General features: G+C 34.8%; 3 protein-coding genes across 4 annotated transcripts; 2 read left to right on the forward strand and 1 right to left on the reverse strand.

Moving 5' to 3' along the window:
* Positions 1-101: 101 nt before the first annotated feature.
* Positions 102-5182, reverse strand: LOC110823463 (uncharacterized). 2 transcript variants are annotated; one of them, XM_022053850.2, is made up of 6 exons: positions 4644-5180; positions 4281-4381; positions 3045-3142; positions 1714-1919; positions 1216-1271; positions 102-507 (listed from the first exon to the last, which is right to left on the reverse strand). In XM_022053850.2, exons 1-6 carry the CDS (start codon positions 5011-5013, stop codon positions 484-486), a joined length of 855 nt encoding a protein of 284 aa, XP_021909542.1. In that variant the 5' UTR covers positions 5014-5180; the 3' UTR covers positions 102-483. The 2 variants fall into 2 exon arrangements, with proteins under 2 accessions (XP_021909542.1, XP_021909541.1); XM_022053849.2 differs by having other exon boundaries at positions 102-1271; positions 4644-5182.
* A 767-nt stretch (positions 5183-5949) lies between these two features.
* On the forward strand, positions 5950-7665 carry LOC110823085 (uncharacterized). Its single transcript, XM_022053375.2, has 2 exons — positions 5950-6277; positions 6547-7665. Exon 2 carries the CDS (start codon positions 6584-6586, stop codon positions 7505-7507), a length of 924 nt encoding a protein of 307 aa, XP_021909067.1. The 5' UTR covers positions 5950-6277; positions 6547-6583; the 3' UTR covers positions 7508-7665.
* Positions 7666-16646: 8981 nt separating this feature from the next.
* OBP4 (OBF binding protein 4) lies at positions 16647-18209 on the forward strand. The gene has a single exon (XM_022053908.2). It carries the CDS (start codon positions 16934-16936, stop codon positions 17954-17956), a length of 1023 nt encoding a protein of 340 aa, XP_021909600.1. The 5' UTR covers positions 16647-16933; the 3' UTR covers positions 17957-18209.
* The last annotated feature ends 984 nt before the right edge of the window (positions 18210-19193 follow it).

Consider the following 19193-nt stretch of genomic DNA (forward strand, 5'->3'; position numbering starts at 1 on the left):
ATCATATTTATAATGTATTGATGTTTTCAAAACACCTAAATGCTTCTAAAAAAAAAAGGATTTCAAATTCTTGAAGCTATCAATATTTGTGAGGCCAAGGATGATCAAGCTCTCTATCTTTACGTGTTAATTAACTACAAACACCATGTTGTTCCCTTCGAATATCCGTCAAGACTATATACACATATATGCCTAATTTGTATAGAGAAAAAGATTCAAGGAAAAATGGGTGCCTTGTCCTAGACAATCTAGGAGGAGGCACTGAATGATCCGAGTCATGACTACATTTAAAAATCCAATCTTCAAGCAGAAAATTATGACAACAAAAAAAATGGGGAAAACAAGAAGGGAAAATGAAAGAATTATTAGGGTTAGGAGGCTGGCAAATGAAGATGGATAACGATGATGAAGAAACAGCTTACTTGTTCATTACTGTTATAGTTTCTTGGCCATAGAATCTGTTCGAGTTCAGTACACACTGTCTCATACTCCCTCTTTCTCATCATCCTGCAGATTCCAGTTAGTTTACAACAAATAGAAAATAATTGCAGATTCAATTCCATCAAAACAAGTCTAACACAACCTAAGAACATAAGAAATTAGGACAATGGCTAATCCCCGAGAGTTATATTGAAATAGAAGAGGGTTTCAACTCCATTCAAATTCTTCGATCCCTATTAATGGAAACTCAACGCATCAAGGCATACATAGAAAGTTTAAGCATGCCAAGACAAGTAACATTTATGAAATTGCATCTTTTGTATGTTGAATTTGTCTTGGAGAATCAGAACTTGGACTTATATGTGCTGCATTATGCTTGATTAGCTCCTTTATTTCCTTAGAAGAAAAAAGAAAGAAAGAAAAAAAAAAAAGAAACTCTGGTTCCTTTACCTATGTACTATTTCGAAATAGTAAGTCAGGCCACACTGAAAAAAAGAAAGTTCAAGATCGTGTTGATTATATTGTGGGAATCCAAAAACAGAATGCTCTCTTCATTTTTCATTTCAAGTAGTAAAATGCATTAATATTGATTTCCCAATGGCCACAAGGACAAGCCTCCTTTTCTGGAAACAATATGGCTGAGATGTGAACTGAGTCTCAGTTTACTTTGTCAGATTTGAATTGATATACACACAAAAACATGAAATAATATAGAAAGTGCATATATAATAGCGACAACGTATAAGGGAGAATAGAGAGTAAATGTTTACTTACTGAACTATCCACCATCTTGTCCAAATCATAATCGAAGTTTCCATCATCATCATCACCTGGAATCAATAGAAGGCAAGAACATTTTAAAAGGCACAGGACTAGTAACTCAGTGGCAGAACTAAAAATTTAGTTTTTCTTTTTATCTTTTTGGGGTTAGGGGGCAAAAATAATAATTCTGTTGCAAATAAATGAGGCTGAGGTGGAGCAACTTAATTACATTTTGCACAATCAAGAGGGAGCAACTTAAAAGTCTTGAACAAAAACTAAGGTTATTTTCAGAGAATTAGTCTATCTGCTTCCATGTGAATTGTTTAAGACAATCAACAATGTTTTTAAGGACTGAACACAGCCTTGACTGCATGGTAGGACTGACCGATCTATTTATCCAAATGCAACCATATCATCCAAACAAGACTGCAGTAGTAGGTGTTTTGGTGATTTAACTATCCAAGGAAAACTGAAGGTGCGTGAGTGACTCAATAGAAGCTTTAGATTTACCTGGATCGTCATCACTGTCTCCACCCAAAAGAAATATATCCAAGTCTTGATTGCTAGGTGACAGCTTAGAAGTTTTACTCTGCTGTGTTTGTTCCTTGACTTCCGGTTTTGAAATCGTTTCAACTTTTGGAGATTCCATCACTCTGTCATCCTTTACCTGATCTGCAGATTTAAGCTTCAATTCCTCCATATATCGCTTTTCATATCTAGAAGCAAAGTTAGAAATCAGTTATATAGAGTAAATGGATTCACATGAAAATCTCTCTATGTTGCATATTAAAACATTTTAGCTGGCTGAAGAATCATGTGGTACTATTTTGTTGGTAACTTGGATATTTACAGGCTTGACTATTCCTGGCCGATTGACTGTATTTTGGTAAGTTGTTATGTCGTCAATCTTATGATTAGTTTATCCATTTTGTTGGCTTCTCTTGATTGTTATAGTTTATTAATGTAAATAGTTTATTTCTTTAGTGTACCCCTTTATGGATTAAGATAACAATATCCAAGACCTAGAAAAAAGCTGAAAAGTAAAACAGTTAAACTTCATTAAAATGAGGGAATTCAAGAAATACCTTCGCATTCATCTAGAGATTCGTGACAAGCATGAACATCTCAGCTATATGTTTATGCACCTATATAGTCTGACGTATTCTTTTGGTAAGGAAAGGAGTGTTTGTTAAGATAATTAATTTCAGGAAAAAAGAAACCTGACTTGAACAGATTAAACTAAAATAAATTTTATTTGATGTGTCTCGTAGTCCCAGCTGGTAATATATGATGTTTCTAGTGCTCTAAATTCAACTTCCTGGAGAGCATTACAAGGATATAATTTAGCGGAAAAACAGCATCATTTATCTAGTTGTTAGAGTACCAAAGCATTCTGAATAATTGTTTTATTTATTATGTGCACATTGATCACTTCAGTTTTATTGTCGCAACGGTGTGAAGAGCAAGTTTCTTTTTCTCTTTTCATCTGGGATTGAAAAGCTTTCTATGCCTGGATTTTCTTATACTCTCCTATTTTGTTATCCATTTCTTCTCACATGCTTTCTATATGCGTATATATCAATATATATGCAAATATTGTTATGTGTGCATGAGATCACATGAGACGACTGATCACACCATTGTTCCTTGTGGATCTAAATATTTCTTTCAACTATTTCTTAATAATCAACATTATGCACTACCTATTGGATCACATGTATGTCCTAATAATAAAATATGAAATAGATTCCGTAAAAATGAATTTCAATAGAAAAGGCAATAACGAATCTGAATTCTATAAGTCAACAGTGGGATTTAAATCGAAAAGATTGGTTGCTTACGGTGCAACATGATTGTTGACAATCATGAAATAAATCCTCCAAAACTTCCTCTCTCGCATAACACGTGGACACAACTGATATCGTAACTCTGAAATTTCCTGTAACAGAAAGTATGAAACAGAGAAGATCATTGAGCATACCAGTGAGTAAAAAGAGTGCAAAAAATAAAATTTACATAGATGGACCACAAGTAAATAGGAAGTAGAGAATTTCATGAGGCAAGCCGTGATAATCCAAAAAATCATGATATAGTAACTAAGTACTTTAACCAAACTACTAGTCATAAAGGACTTTCCCACAAATAAAAGGAAGCTACTGGAATTAAGAGCCATGAAATGAAACTAAGACTAATGTCTAAACTTTCATCTTAACACCATATAAAATGTTATTGAAAGGGCAGTCCCACTTGATGATTTTTTGCTTTGGAAAATGACAGACCATTATAAAATAAGAATATAAAGTTTGCATCTTATGTAGATCAATGCATATAATAAAAGCATGCAATTAAAAATTTGATTTAAAAAACTGCAAGAAATAAAATTGAAATATACATAACAACCATGTCATGAAACAATGCTAATGGCTCAATTATGTCAAGGAAATATGACATGAAAATTGATCGGTAGATGCTGGGCCTTCAAAGTGAACTGTAAAAATTATCTATTCAAAGTGAACTGTAATTTTTATCTAAAACAGTTATCTTACCTGGACTGTAAGTTTAAAGTAAAGAATCTGTATCAAAAGAACATAGGACTGGTATGATATGGTTCCTGCATACTGCAAATCAATAGAAATCTACAGACATAGTGATGGAGGACTCCAGCACTAAGCATGTCAGACTTGATATTGGCTGACCCTAAGTACATAGCTGCAGTATAACTTCAGGGATAAAACTTAGGAAAGAAAACCGTAGAACTGTAAATATCAAAGACTTCTATTTCTATCTTCAATAATGAAGCATCCTACTTAAGTTGTTCCAAATGAAGCATCCTACTTAAGGAACGGTTAAATTTTCCAATAACCACTTCAACATCACAATGAGAAAGATATGCTCATGTCTAGAAACAGTCTAACATAATCCCGTCCCACTTGTCACTAATGAACTTTTTTATCATTTACTCCGTCACCTAGCGACCGGTTAGCATGAATTCACCCAATTGATGCACTGAGAAATTTGTTTATAGTTACTGCCATTTAGATTAACCACTGTGGTGCGAGTAATGAGAGTAGAAATACCTTGACTGTTGAGAGAACAAGATTGGCATGTTTTTCTTGCCATTCTGTAAGATCCTGGCTAACGTTTGAGAGGCTGGGAGTATCAGAGATTGGTGAATCATCTGTGCATTAACAAACTCAAACGAGTCAGGAAACCAATAGCGGTTTTGCTTTTGAATAGAGTTCAAGCTTATACTTTCTTCCATTAAATTAATGCAATTTTTCAAGTTGGCCTTCTTTCTCTTTCTGCGAATTGTGATCTTTTATATAGTAATTATTCTTTTTCCTACTGAAAAGTTTCAAAACCCGGCAATTTGCATTTAATTTTGCCGCAATTTCTCGGCAATCAAAACAACTCAGTAGGATGAAAAATAGCATTTTTACCGGGCAAAGGGAAATCTTCAAAGGTGATTACAGTGATCCCCATGACGAATTCCCTCAGCTCTTGAGTAATGCCAAACCTCTCCAGATCCTTATCCTGCGGCCACACCTTAAGCTCAAAGGGAGTAATTCCCTCGGCGAGGGACTTGATTTGGTCAGCTCGCTTGGCGGCTTCAACTCGGATCACGTCAGCGCGCTTGGAAGCCTCGGCGGCAATCGTCTTGGACCATCTCTCCGTCTCGGAAACGATCTCGGAGAGATTGGAGGAGCCGGTGGCCAACTCGGACGAGAGCTTGGCAGCCTCTTTGGTCAGCTCCTGTGAACGCTTCGCAGCCTCTACCGCGAAGCTTCGCGCTTTGTGCCACAAATCCATTGCATTCAACTTCGCCCTATCTTCTTCCAATTCCTCTCACTCTCTCTCTCGATTGAAACTTTTTCCTTTGAAGTGGTTCCCTGCTGTTGGATTCTGTTGATGAATCTGTAACGATGACGACGAATTGACGATGAACAGGAGAAATGTTTAGATACTGACTGCTGACACACGGCCCATTTGTGCGCGCTTGATTATAACCGTTGATTGATCAGATTTTGAATTTTCAAAGTCAACAGAGTCCTTTACTGTAATTAAAGAATTTATAGATTTGGACCGTTAAAAGATACAACATTTATATCATGCAGAAAATTGAGATGCGAACTATCTCATAAATCTCCTGATTTAAAATGTTTAATATTTAAAGGTGACTTTTTTTTTTAAATTTTTTCTCTTAATTGTTATTCTTTATAATAAATTTTTTTTTATAGAATTAAAATAATATATATAAAATATATTTTTTAGCATTACATTTATTAGTATGGTAAATTAATATATTTTTTAAATAAATATAAAAAAAATATAATAGTAATATGGCAAATTCCTAATTTATCAAATTCATTGGACCGACTTCTCTTTTAGTTCAAGCAATAAGAATCTTCTCTCAAATACTACCAATTTTCAATTTTTTAAATTTATAATTAAATCTTAAAATTTTATGCAGAGGGAGGGTGGGGTGGAGAAAAGTGGGACCCACAGATGCAAAGAAGAAAAGCACCTCATACCCTCTGCGCACCGTTTAAAGTTGAGGATTCCAAAAAGCAAATGCACACTCTGCTCCGTTCTCATCATGCCACGTGGTGTAATAATTGGAAATGGACACGTGTCCTCCAACTGGGAGCAGAACACCGATCCTCTATTAGCGTGACGATTCACTCGATCTTTGCTCATTGACTTCACTATCTGAATGAAAGCACTCAACTCTGAGTCTCTTATATTAGTATTTGATTAAATGCATTAAATATTATTTATTAATATAAACTATAGGGAGAATTATCAATTCGAACAAATGTCTCCGTCCATGTCCAGATATAATCTAAATCTATGTTCCCTGACAGACAAAGTCCAGACTTTGGCTCTGGTTTTTGCTGCCTTTTAATCTCTTGTTTTTCTCATGAAACCAGACTAAAAATCAATATATACTTCACCGTTACGTATAATCCCGTCAGTTCTTTTGGAGGAAAGAAAAAACCCGTCTTCAGGAATTATCAGTAAATTCAAATTTACGAAACATGGAAAGCTTCAAAATTTGGTGGCATATCACAAGGTCAATTATTTTCTATTAAGTTTTTTCCACTTTATCTGATTACGAGTAATGGGTATTATTGGTTAGGTTTTTGAGTGTAAGTGTTTAGCTCTGAATTATATTCGTTAAATGAATTTTATCCTGATTTTGAGTTATTTTTCTGCATCCCATCAAGATTAGCCGTTGTCTTCAGATATTATTGTCTGGGTTTTTATCTTTTGTGAGTAGTATTTGTGTCTGTGAACGTTTTGATACTGATTCTGAAGTTCTATTTTTGGGTTTGTTTTTAGGGTTTGATTACTTTTTAGGGTCTGTGTTATTGGTAGAATGTTGGTGCTAAACATGAATTCGAAAAGACAGAGGCGCCCAAATGTTAGATTGGGAGAGATAGGAGATGTTTCTGCAGCTTTTGCATGTGGGGTTTCTCAGAAAACTGCGGGTGATTTGGGGCATAAGAGGTGGAAACCTAATTTTACATACCCTATTGAAAATGAGCTTGATATAGGTTCATCTAGACAAAAATCCTCTGAGTTTTTAGTTTCTGATCCGGGTGTGTCTCCAAGGGCTTCAGCTGATTTGCAACAGAACAGAGAGAATAAGAATCCGAATTCATTGAAACAGGGTTCTGATTTTGTTGGTTCAGATGATATGACTAACTCCAATTTGAATTTTGGGACGATAACCCGGAAGAGCAGGGTCATGAGGCGGAAGGGTCGGAGTTCTGTGAGCAATAGTGTGTTTGGTGGCGCATGGAGTTCTAAAGTTAGCCCTCGATTCAGCAGTGAAGATGGGAAAGCAAGTGGTGATAAAGAATTTGCTGGATTCACATTGGACGGATTTGGTGATAATGGATTTAAGGAATTATCAGATCATGAAACACCAGCTACGAGTAAAGAGGCTTGTGAATATGATGTGGATGAAACTGGTTATGATGTCTGGCAACAGGGTTATGCCAGTAATTGTTGGAAGGAAAAATTTTGTTATGAAGCAAACAATAAGCTTCTTAAATATGGACAAGGATCAGAGGAAACAAGATCCGAAGGTAGTGATGTAAATAACGTTAGGAGATGGTTGAAGGACCAAGGTTTTGGCAAGTACGCTGGCATATTTGAGATGCATGAAGTGGATGAGGAAGCGTTGCCTCTGCTTACACTGGAAGATCTCAAAGAAATTGGTGTATATGCTGTTGGACCTCGGAGGAAGTTGTACTCTGCAATACAGCAACTGAAAAGAGAAGAAACCTCTGCTTGAAAAGTTAATCGATAATGCTGGTATCTTTTTGTTCTTGCTTCTAGAAGCTGTTTTGTGCTGGAAAAGTCACAGACATGTATGTAACTTTTTTGGAATTTCTCTAACATGATCTTTTTTGTTTTACCTTGTTTGTCAATGAGATCAATACTTGCATCGTACCCCTTTGTACGTTTCAGACGGTTTTGTTTTTCTTGTGTTTTATTTCATCTTACTCAAAGGTTTGGATATCTCAAATTTTGCCGCTGAATGACAAATGCTGCTGGAAATAAAAGCAATGCTTTATCTTTCTCATACGGTTTCTGTTAAATCTGCCGTTATGTCATGTTTTCTTCTTTAGTTTAAAAGTTTAGAACCTACCAGATAACGCTTCCAGCGCATTGGAACATGGTTCTTTGTAGCTACTTTCTCATACATTTCAGCAGAAGGCACTAATATGATATGCCATCTTCACTAGAATACTGAAAACAGTACGTCATACAGAACTGGCAGATCTTAAATTTGACATATTACACTATTAAGAGATATTTATGTAATTATTAATGTTCATATACTATTATTATTACGGATATTTAGCTTATTTAGTAAATATTACTTGCTTGTTTTGTACGAATGTTTAGGTTATTTTTTAGGTAGACATAAAAATTTTATTATTTAGTTTATGCTTAGTGTCTAGAAATAGGGAACCTTACCTTAGTTGTTACCCAAACTCTTACCCAAATTGATTGGTTATTATATATTAGGATGACAAAAAAATTAATTTCATGTGGAGTTTCATGTGCAATTGATGGAACCTGGAATTCGCTGTTTCAATCCATTTGGAATTCCATACAAGATCAATTTAATTTTTTTTCTTTAGAGATGATTTTCACAATCAGCTAGTTGAATTAAATAGATTTACAAAGAATCTCTACAAAACTTTTAGGTTTATTCCAAACATAACCTTAAGATTGACATCATGAACGTCTTGAACGTTATACAGCATCATGGTATGTATTTTCTGATTAGATGGATGATATCTTGATTAAATCCCTGTCCTCGGTGGCTTTCTTATGTCCGTCCTGATATAGGATTGGAAGGTTTATTACCTATGAGCCACTAGAACTTATTCTAATTAGTGTTTCATGGTTTTCTTATTTCTCTTTGAGAGAAAAAACATAAAGTTTAGAAAAGCTTTATATCAGGATAGAATGACCTTTTTTTGTCTGGCAACAAAGGGGTTCAACCCATCTGCAAAAGCTATAGAAAACAAAAGAAGCAAGAAGTTAGATAAGGGTCTCAACCAAAAAGTTAAAGAGCTCCCAATGACATTCCCTATTAAGGATAAAATGACCTTTAAACGGGATACTTAAGGTTTGAAACCAATGATCTCTATTGTTTGCAATATTAGATAAAATGCCGCCCTTCTATCCCTTTGTCTCTGTATATGATGGAAAATGGTGCAAGGATAAGGGCTACAAGCTTCTTCTTGTTTTTTTCGGGTTGTGGATATAATCCCATGGTTGCAACTCATTTTAAATAGATTCACTCGTTGCCCATTAATAACCAAGAAAAACTAAAGGCAGAATGCCAATTCCTTCCAAACACGGAAACAAAGGTGGTTAGGGGATGTCTGTTCTCATTTTTCTCGTGTCTTCCTATTTTGATTTCATATTTAATAGATTTCAGTAATTGTGAAGTTCAAATGGCTTTACTTGAGCTGGGGCCGAGCACGATTTCCTGATTTTTGAGATTTCTTTCTTTGGACTTCTATTTATGTAGTTTATGCTGTCAAAGGTTTAGAAAATTGAAAAGCATTGCCCTTGAGCTCAGTAACGGTAACCACGTTTATGTCATTGCATTGTCTGAGAGGAGTCTTTTTCTATTCCGAGTATATACTCCAAACTACATAAAATTTAGAATTTAGAGAAGCAAGCTACAATTCCATCTCTAATGGTCTTTAGTTTCTTGATATCATGAACTTTTTTTTTTCTTGGAGGAAGAAATCATAAACAAACTTCTGGAGTCTAGAATCTCAGAACGAAAATGAAAAGGAAAAGAAAGATATTAGTAGATCAAGAAAGATATTAATTATTTCCTTTCCAAATTCAACCTATTTATTCGTTGGAATCTTTTATATGTCTGATTAATTATTTCCTTTCCAGATTCAGCCTATTTATTTGTTAGAATCTTTTATATGTCGGTTAATTATTTCCTTCCTGGCCAAATCAAGTTTTAATTTGGTATTTGAGCAGGTTTGTGTAAAATAATATTCGTATGCTGGGAGGTCTCAATTCTTATTGATTCTATACAGATTTCAGGTTTCCTGCATGCCTTGTAAAGTTTCTATGCTTTGTACAGGGTTTCTATTTGATCAATAACCTAGTTGTTTAGTTTTATCCGATAGTCAGGATACAGGATTTCTAGTTTCGTACTTGGGCAGGAGTAGCTTTCATTTAACTCTCTTTAGCTGCCAGAGTGAGGTGGGTTTTGTAATATGTATTTTGAATCTTTATCTCAATATATATATATATATATATATGTATTTTGAATCTCGCATTCTTGAGAATTTACCCCTTATAAATCACATCCTATTCTGGATTCTGCTCTGTAAGCAAGAGCATGAGTCGTACAAGTGCTTCTTAATATCTCCGGAGAACAGTTTGTTCAGCTGATTTGCTTGCAACCCCGCTGGTTATTGAAATTATCTTGTTTTTTCGTCGGTTTTGTCTGAAAAATTCTCAAACGCAGAAAGGGTAAACCAGAGTTGCTTGAATGTCTGTTGAATTTTGGAAACTAGGATTTTTTTTTATGTTAAATGCTCATTTTGCGTAGATGTGGCTGAATTTTGTGAGTGCAGAGACTGGAGTACTCCGACTTTTACTCGTAGAAACAGATTTAGGAATTTCGTAGAATTCATTTGTAAACCCGCGTTAGATATTCTGTGACAATCCAAAAGAATACTTGACTTGTTCTATTGATTGTATTGCATTTAGTAATTGTATGATGCTGGGAAGAAATCTTATCATCACAAGATTTTATTTGTGGAAGTTGACGAAGTCCAAAAATTTGGCTGACTGCCTCAAAGAACAGTTTGAAGATATGGATCTCACTGCTATTCAATGTGGGATCTTGATTTCATGATCTACTAAATCTGGTCCCTCTATATTTCATTTCATTTAATGCAATCAAAATTTAAAATTTGTGTTCAAATTGAATATTCAAGCTCCCTCTGTACGCAGTGCAGGATCTTTGAACAATGTTACAATCATTCAATGTATAGATGTATATATAGTGATAAAATATATCTATATTTAGTATGATAGGGTACAACTCCCCTTTTTTCCATAACCTCAAATGATATTTCTTTTCAACTATTATGAAAAATCTTTACCTAATCAAAGAAGTTTAGGGACAGTTGAACTGCAAAAAAGGAAGAATCAATTAAACCATGTATAGCCTGCCTATATAATATATATATATATATATATATATATATGATAAAAGAAGGGTATCATGTAAAGAGAGATTGATGAAAAGGCAAAAGCATTAAGACATGAATTACAAGAAGAAAACGGTAGCTTGGGGTTTGAGTTGTTAGTGATTTGATTATTGAAAATTTTATATATATAACAAATCATATATAAACATATATGTATACGTAGAGAACTTAGTGTAATAAACATGGAACCAAAAAGATGATTCCTGGTTTACCTAGCTATCCAGAAACCTCATATTTATATTTATATATAAACATATACATGAACAGACCATTTTGGAAGTATACGAAAATCAAATGGAATCAATTAAGAGACATGAAATTGACGAATTGAAATTCATAGTCAAGGCTTGTTAGAGACTTTTTTAACCCGGCACCTCCCCAACATACATATGTACCTATATACATACATATATACCTACACACACACACACACACACTCTAAGAAGATGATATATTTGTACAGTTTAATTTTTTGATTGGGTCAACAGTATTAATTGATGAGTAGGCTGTGATACTCATAATATCAACGCCCACTTTGATTGATTTCCTCTTGAGACTTTCACTTTGCTTAAACAATATGGTCAACTCCCAACGTCTATATCTATTCACTTTCTACGTTCTATTTTCAACACCCACTACTTGAGATCTATGAATTCTTCAATTTTATTATTCACCAAAATAGAAAAGCAAGTTACATATATACATACACACACACACACAAACACACACGTCTACATACATGTATGGACATGCATGCATGCGCATGCAAATTTACCATCATTTGATGGATCAATTCTTTTTAACATGTGGGTTTCGATTGATTTAATTATGGCTACAAAATATGAATCAACTTTCATATGGGTATAAAAACAGAGAATTGGATGCATCGAAATGTTAAAAATTAATTCTAAGTTGGTAGAAAGTTGAATAATAATCTCTCTCTCTCTCTCTCTCACTATATATATATATATGTATATATATGATAAGTGTAACTAATAATAACATCACGTACGTACGTATATATAGTAGAGATATTTTACTTGTCAAACCTTTTATTTGGTCTCTTGAGGAAGAATCAAAGAAGCCATGATGAAGCCAACTATGATTAAACAGAGAGTAATCATGAGTAATCTTGACATAATACCTCTACCTCTAGTGGGTAATTATGAATTTATATTACTAATCAAGATCAGTATTGTTGTTCAACTAAACTAAACCTACATTCCATATGCATGTTACATTCAAACGAAAACGACACTGGTTTTGTTCGTTTCATAGCATGAGAGAAATGATTCTTGTTGGGACGCGTTTGGATGGACTATAAAATTCATCCAAAAAAAAACAAAAGAAGAAAAGATCAAATGGATGTGACATGGAGATCTTGGAGTTCATCTTCCGTTAACATCAATTCTTTATTACCAACAAAAGCTAAATAACAAAACATCACTAGCAATTTTTTTTTTTTTTTTTTTATAACGTGTGATTTTTAAAATATAAATAAGTAGTTATGATTTTCGAATTATACACGCGTCATTTTATTTTTTAAAATTTTATAATTAAAGAAAAATAATTTTTAAGACAATATGTTGATTCGAAAGTTAGATTTATTAGATCTGATTTAATTTTTTTTTTAAATTTTTCTAACACCACATTGATGATTTTATTTAATTTTTTTTATTGAATTTATATGCATGTATATGTATATTGGTGCATGTAAAACTTGTACAACCAATTTTACCCATAATACTCATTCATGCAAGCTTATTAATGAAGTTATGGATGGTGAGTTAAGAGTTTGATGAATCAAATCATGAATGGATTAATTATGATTGTGCACGTGTAAAGAGATCCATCGTTGGATTAAGGGTGCATTATTGGTTTAGTTGATAGATAATACAATTGGGTCCCGAAATTAAGTGATACACAATTTAATTATTTAATTAAAATTTAGTTGTGAGACATTATTATATGTCACATTTTCTGTTGGTTTGTATGATTAATCTCTAGATGATTAGCATTTAAAACAATAAATTATAAAAAATAAATAAAATTAAAGGAGAACTTATGGGTTAAGGATGTAATGAGAATTTAGTTGACAAGTATAATTTCATGTCGGCTTAATCTCAAAAGTACATGTAATAATTTTGTATATTAAATACATATATATATATATATATATAATAACATTAGATCATATCTAACAATTTTATTGTTGTGGGTATTTTTTATTTTATTCATTTTTTTACTAATTTTTACTTAAAAAAAAAAATTTCAACATATGATATACTAAAAAGGAAATTGGTCAAATATTTTATTTTGCCCTTTCCAAATTAATATTTTTAATAGTAAACAAACAAAACAATGGTGGGTCCAAAATATTGAATTCCAAAAGTTTCTAATCTGATCACCCCCTCCCCCCCATGTACACAAAAAAAATAAAGGACCCAATTGAGGACCACCTAATATAAATTTATTTTCTTATATATGTTATAATTAAAATAACATAACTTAATTTAAAATAATAATCAAACACTTTTCTAATTCCCTTTATATTTTATATTACTATATATAATAATAATGCATATTGGATTAAAAAAAATGTATATATAATCACAAGTAAAATAATGCATAAAAGAATTTTGCATACAACTCTATATATATATCTATATATATATATATGTATGTATGTAAACGAAGTGTCAATTTTTGGTAAAATATTATTTTGTTGAAATTGTTTTATCATCAATCGGGCTATTGGGGGGGGTGGTGGGTCCATGACCCTGTCAAAATCCTATCAACGAAACTAGTGAAATGGTCTTATTTTAATATACCAACAAAAGCATTTTTTTTTTCCCAACTTGCGAATTTCATTCAACCACACCCCCAATTCTTAGTCAATTTTCGTTTTCTACCCACTTTGATTTAGACCGTCTAAATACGGAATAAGGTATGCACATTATATTAATATGTGCATGTACACATACACATACACATACACATAGACATACATGCACATGCACATGTACATACACATAGACATACATGAATATTAATATCATCATCATCATGGGTGTATAATAGGTAAGAGCTTTGAAATTTCTGAGAGAGAAAGAGACGTAGACAAGTACCGGAAGGCCTAATTTAGGAGTGTCCCCACAGGCCCATGTGCGCTGTGAACATGTTCCCATCAATTTTACCTGTTCGCTCCCCCACACCCGCATACCAAACTTTTTATTTCTCCTTCATTTATTTTTATCTTAATTTAAATTTATTATTTGAACTAAAATCCAAATTAATTAATTTAAAATAATTAAAAATTTCATCTTAATTTAAAATAAATTATTTTACCACATACCCACAAAAAATATTAGGATGCAAGCAACATTTTTAACATAATTTTCTTTAAAAAAAAATCATTAAATTTTATTTAAAAGCTTACCAATTTTAATATAAAAAAATTAAATTTTATGTTATTTTAATATATATATAAATAAATAAATAAATAAATAAATTTTGCAGGGATAAGCAAGGGACATACAAAAGAAGATGCGAAGATGCATAAGCCCTTCGTAGAGGGGCAAATTTGATACGCGAATTGTCTTCACTTGCGACTCTAAGATTCAACATAATTTAATATCTCGTGAACGTTACTACTACTATCACTGTCACTACTACTACTACACAATTTTTGCTACTACGGACAGAAAAAATTTGGTGGTACATTCACATGTATACAATGGTACGAAACAGTGATGATGACCAGAGTAGTCTTGATGGACGGTTTGATTTGCAAGGATTGGAACTTTTGTTGGGGTCCACTTTGTTGATAATTGAAGTTGATCAACAGTTGATGGACGGCTAGTATGCTCTGTTGATGGGGGGCCACGATGAACATTGCTTGTCCTTATAAAGACAAATAAGCCCTACAATTATTTGTACGTGACATTACGGAGGTCGACTTGTGTGTGAAATTGTGGATAATGTACATATATACTAGCCCTGCCCTTAGTCTGCAATGTGAATTTGATCCCAGGTGTTCACTCTGATTTGAGATTTCATATACACACACACACGTATTATGATTCGATATATAGTATATTTGTGCATGGTATATGTTGTTAAAAAATCGAATTTGAATTTCATGTGTTATTTAAGAAAAGGGTAATGATTATAACTTGTAAGTTTAGTTTTGATTTATATTAGCAATTATAATTAATTGATTTCCATGTATACGTGGCAAATTAATGATGAATTTAATTATAACATTAAAAAACTAATGAGATTAATTATGAGGATTAGGCTAAAGGGGGTTAGTAGTGGTTGTAAGTATCGTCTGATGAAAATCCCAAGAACATAATGGCGATAATAATGAACTTTTGCACACCGCGCACCAAATTAGTTGGCTCTAAGCTGCTGCCTAACATGAATTAATCAATTCAATTTTGTACCAAAACTTTTTTGGTTGGCTTAATTTTGTTGTTTGATTAAACCCATCAATCTAAACTTTTGAAAAAGCTTGTTGCTTAAGGTATTAAAAACAATTACATCCGTAATTAACGATTTAATTTGTTTTTAATTATAAATTCAAACAACAATTCGAAGAGGAGGAAAATTTGAGAGCAATTAATGGGATGGAGAGAAGATCAAAGCCGATTTGGTTGACTAATAATAAGTACCGGGTGATTGTGCAAGCAAGCGTCCCAATCCGTTAGAGCTTATAGGACACATGTCCCAATTGACTCAACCTTGTGGAGCTACACGCCCATTGTGGTTGGGGCACCTACTTGACCCAACTGCCCACACTGGTTTTGTCAAGGAATTAATTCTTCCTACCTCTTCATTATCTCCAACCTTTGGTTCATGCCCATTATTTTTCATCATAAAATATCACATACCCAAATAAATATCTTTAAATTAAACTTTAGTAAATATAGTACGCTTAAATATTTATCAATGTACAATAATAATAGTAAGCAAAATATCCATATTGTATATATGTATGTAGAGACGGGTATTTTATTTCACTATATATATTTAATTTTTTTTTTTTTTTTTTTTTAATTTGATATTGTATGCATACATCCAACGGATATTAAATAATGCCTATACACAATCGCAATCAAGATTCAAAACGCACGGCAGCAAGTGCCGTATTAGGGGGTAATCTATTTCACTGTAGGCAGACCCACTGTTAGACTAACTGTTTAAATTAAATAAAAAATAATTAAGGAGAGTGGACCAATCCGAATAGGAAACGTGGCAGGCAGTGAACCATTTGTTCGGAAGACCGATGGAGCACAACAGATAAATCGGGATGGCCGACAAGTCGACAACCTGATTTTCTGGACATCAACTCTCCCACCTTCTCCACCGTCCACGTGTCCCACCTCCCACGGTCCTGATCCATCCCCCTCTTACTCACCTCATCCCGTCCATAGTACGGTGATTCTTCCCCAACGTGTCTCGTCAAATCCCCCCAAACGGTCAAGCATTTCTTTTCACTAAAAGTCCATTTTTACCCTTTGTTTGTTAAATCACCTGAGGGGTAAGGATGTAATTTTGTTAGTGGGGTCGGGGAGAAGTGCGGGGAATTGTAGGGGTAATTTGGTAACTTTATAAGGAGTATTGTTATAGTAGGAAGATATGTGAGAGGATATTTGTCAGATCTTCAAAACTGAACCTCTTCTTCTTCTCCTGCTATACGTCTCGGACAGAGACTTGCCGCTCCACATGACGCTGCTACAATAAACCATTTCTGTTTATTGTCTGCTGATTTTTCTCTGCAACTGCAAATTTGATCAGCGAAACCGCAGAGGTTTTTCGTTTTTCGTCTTTTTTTTTTTTTTTTTTTTTTTTTTTTCCCGAGGAGCAAGGAAAAGTAATAGAAAAGAAGTACGCAGAGGTTGTAGCGAGTTAGGGAATTACCGAGTTGGTTTTGCTCGTCAAAAATGCAAGACATCCACGCGATAGGAGGCGGAGGGCGGTTGTTTGGTGGCGGAGGAGGAGACAGGCGGCTGAGGCCGCACAGCCATCACCAGAATCACCAGGCGCTTAAGTGCCCGCGCTGCGACTCTCTCAACACCAAGTTCTGTTACTACAACAACTACAACCTTTCCCAGCCACGACACTTCTGTAAGAGCTGCCGACGTTACTGGACTAAAGGCGGCGTGCTCCGCAACGTCCCCGTCGGCGGTGGCTGTCGTAAGGCCAAGCGCGCCAAATCCAAGCCGTCTAATCCTGACTCTTCAGCCGCGGCCGCGGCCACTGTCACCGCCGCTACAACGACAATGACGTCGAGCCAGCAACACCGAGACCGCAAAGCCAGTTCTCACTCTAGCAGCGAGAGCTCCAGTTTAACCGCTGCTAATTCCAACGCGATTGTCGCCACAGCTTCTACGAAAGCCGGTGCCGTTGCTCTCACCAGTGCTGCTGCTACGGCTGAGGTGTCGGGGCATTCTTCTGGCTCTGTTTCCAATTTGCTCAACGTCAATGACACGAAGTTCTACGGACATGCAAACGCCAACTGCGGGTTCGAGTCAGGGACGTTGCTTCCTGAGCAAGGTTCGGACTGCGGGATATTCTCGGAGATTGGGAGTTTCACGAGCCTGATAACTTCATCGTCGAACGAAACGATGTCGTTTGGGTTCGGCAACATGTTAAGCCAAGCGCAGGGCCTGGACCAGAACCCCGAGCAGTGGCAAAATCAGGAACAACAGAAGATGGTGAATATGGGCAGTGGAGGAGAGGAATTGAAGATGCAGGAGATCACCGGCGGAGGATTGCTCGATCAAACGGTACAGCTGGAGTTGTCGGCGCTGCAGGGTAGATCGGGGAATGGTGGATTCGGATCGTTGGATTGGCAAGCGGGCGGAGATCAAGGTTTGTTTGATCTTCCTAACGCCGTTGATCAGGCTTACTGGAGTCAGGGTCAGTGGACTGATCAAGATCAGCCTAGCCTTTATCTCCCCTAAATTCCTTACTCTTTTTTTTTCTTAATTTATTTTTTTGACTACCAAAAAAAAAGACGAAAAAAACAAAAACTCTCACGAAAAAAAAATCAAAACAAATCAACGTAAAGAAATCAAGGGAGTTAAGAATATGAAAATATAATTATGTTGTTCCTGTCTGTAAATTTTTTATATATTTAATTTTCTTTTTTTTTTTCTTCCGAGGGGATCGAATTTATTTTGGTGATTAATCGGAAGAAGGTGTTTCAGTGTGATATTTTCCTTTCTATCTGCAACTAACTCTCATGTTAGGTTTTTCTTCTCCTCTTTTTTTTTTTTTTTTTTTTTTAATTTCAAAATTATTATTATTTTTTTACTAATGTATTTTGAATTAATTAAATTAATCAAAATATATTAGAAAAAAAATTCCGTTGTTTGTTTATTTATTTTTTTTATTTGATGAAAATCATCCAATCAGTTATTAAGAATGTGCCACGTCAGCAAGGGTAGGATAATGGCGGTGATAAATAAACAGTTGGTTTTGGTTTGATCTTTTGTGTACGGAGCTGTAGCGCGATAGTGTACAAATTATGTAGGTGCTGTAGGGTGGTGGTGGCCTACGTGCTCATGAGCAGTCTCATGCGTGATTATGACTCCACGTGGCGGTGGCTAGACAATAGCTTTAACGCGCAAGGGGACACGTGGGCATCTATTATAGGGTTAGCCCTAGAACGTGGTCGTTTTGTCCTTAGGAATTAGGATTTGAAATGTGAAAAAGGAGAGAAGAAGAGTGCGGGATGATGATGACGTGGAGGCGGGAAGGAAGGGAGGAGTGCACATTAGGTGGGTGGGCAGTTACTTTGAGAAATGGTGTGAGGGGGAAAGGTGGGGCCCATAACATGTGCAGAAGTGGTCTTCCACATGAGACCACACTCATCTGTGGGGGTGATGATCATCGTCTCATCTTATCATCCATGATTGTATGTATGGCCATATCTTGGTAAGTAAGCATGTGTATGAGTTCCCCATACAGCAATGTCTAGTTCAATAACATCCATGGATTGGATGGTGTCATATATATATATATATGTGTGTGTGTATACAAGTTGAAATGGGTAAGCTCTTATATTGCATTTTACTATTTGAACTATCATGATCACGCACATAGGCACATATATAAAAATGATGGGTATATCAACATAGAATTCTTAGTTATTATATGGGAGTGTCAGAGAGAACCCACCAATATTGGGTAGGTTAT

This window comes from Carica papaya, chromosome 9 (genome assembly GCF_054855325.1).
Source record: "Carica papaya isolate Zhongbai chromosome 9, ASM5485532v1, whole genome shotgun sequence".
Lineage (NCBI taxonomy): Eukaryota > Viridiplantae > Streptophyta > Magnoliopsida > Brassicales > Caricaceae > Carica > Carica papaya.

What these genes read in the sequence shown, in the direction of transcription:
- OBP4 (XM_022053908.2), top strand. Translation starts at nt 16,934, where the DNA reads ATGCAAGACATCCACGCGATAGGAGGCGGAGGGCGGTTGTTTGGTGGC.
- LOC110823085 (XM_022053375.2), top strand. Translation starts at nt 6,584, where the DNA reads ATGTTGGTGCTAAACATGAATTCGAAAAGACAGAGGCGCCCAAATGTT.
- LOC110823463 (XM_022053849.2), bottom strand. Translation starts at nt 5,013, where the DNA reads ATGGATTTGTGGCACAAAGCGCGAAGCTTCGCGGTAGAGGCTGCGAAG. An exon ending in TGAAGATTTCCCTTTGCCCG is followed by an intron (nt 4,382 to 4,643) that starts GTAAAAATGCTA and finishes GTTAATGCACAG; the next exon opens with ATGATTCACCAATCTCTGAT. An exon ending in AGACAGTGATGACGATCCAG is followed by an intron (nt 1,272 to 1,713) that starts GTAAATCTAAAG and finishes TATTGATTCCAG; the next exon opens with GTGATGATGATGATGGAAAC.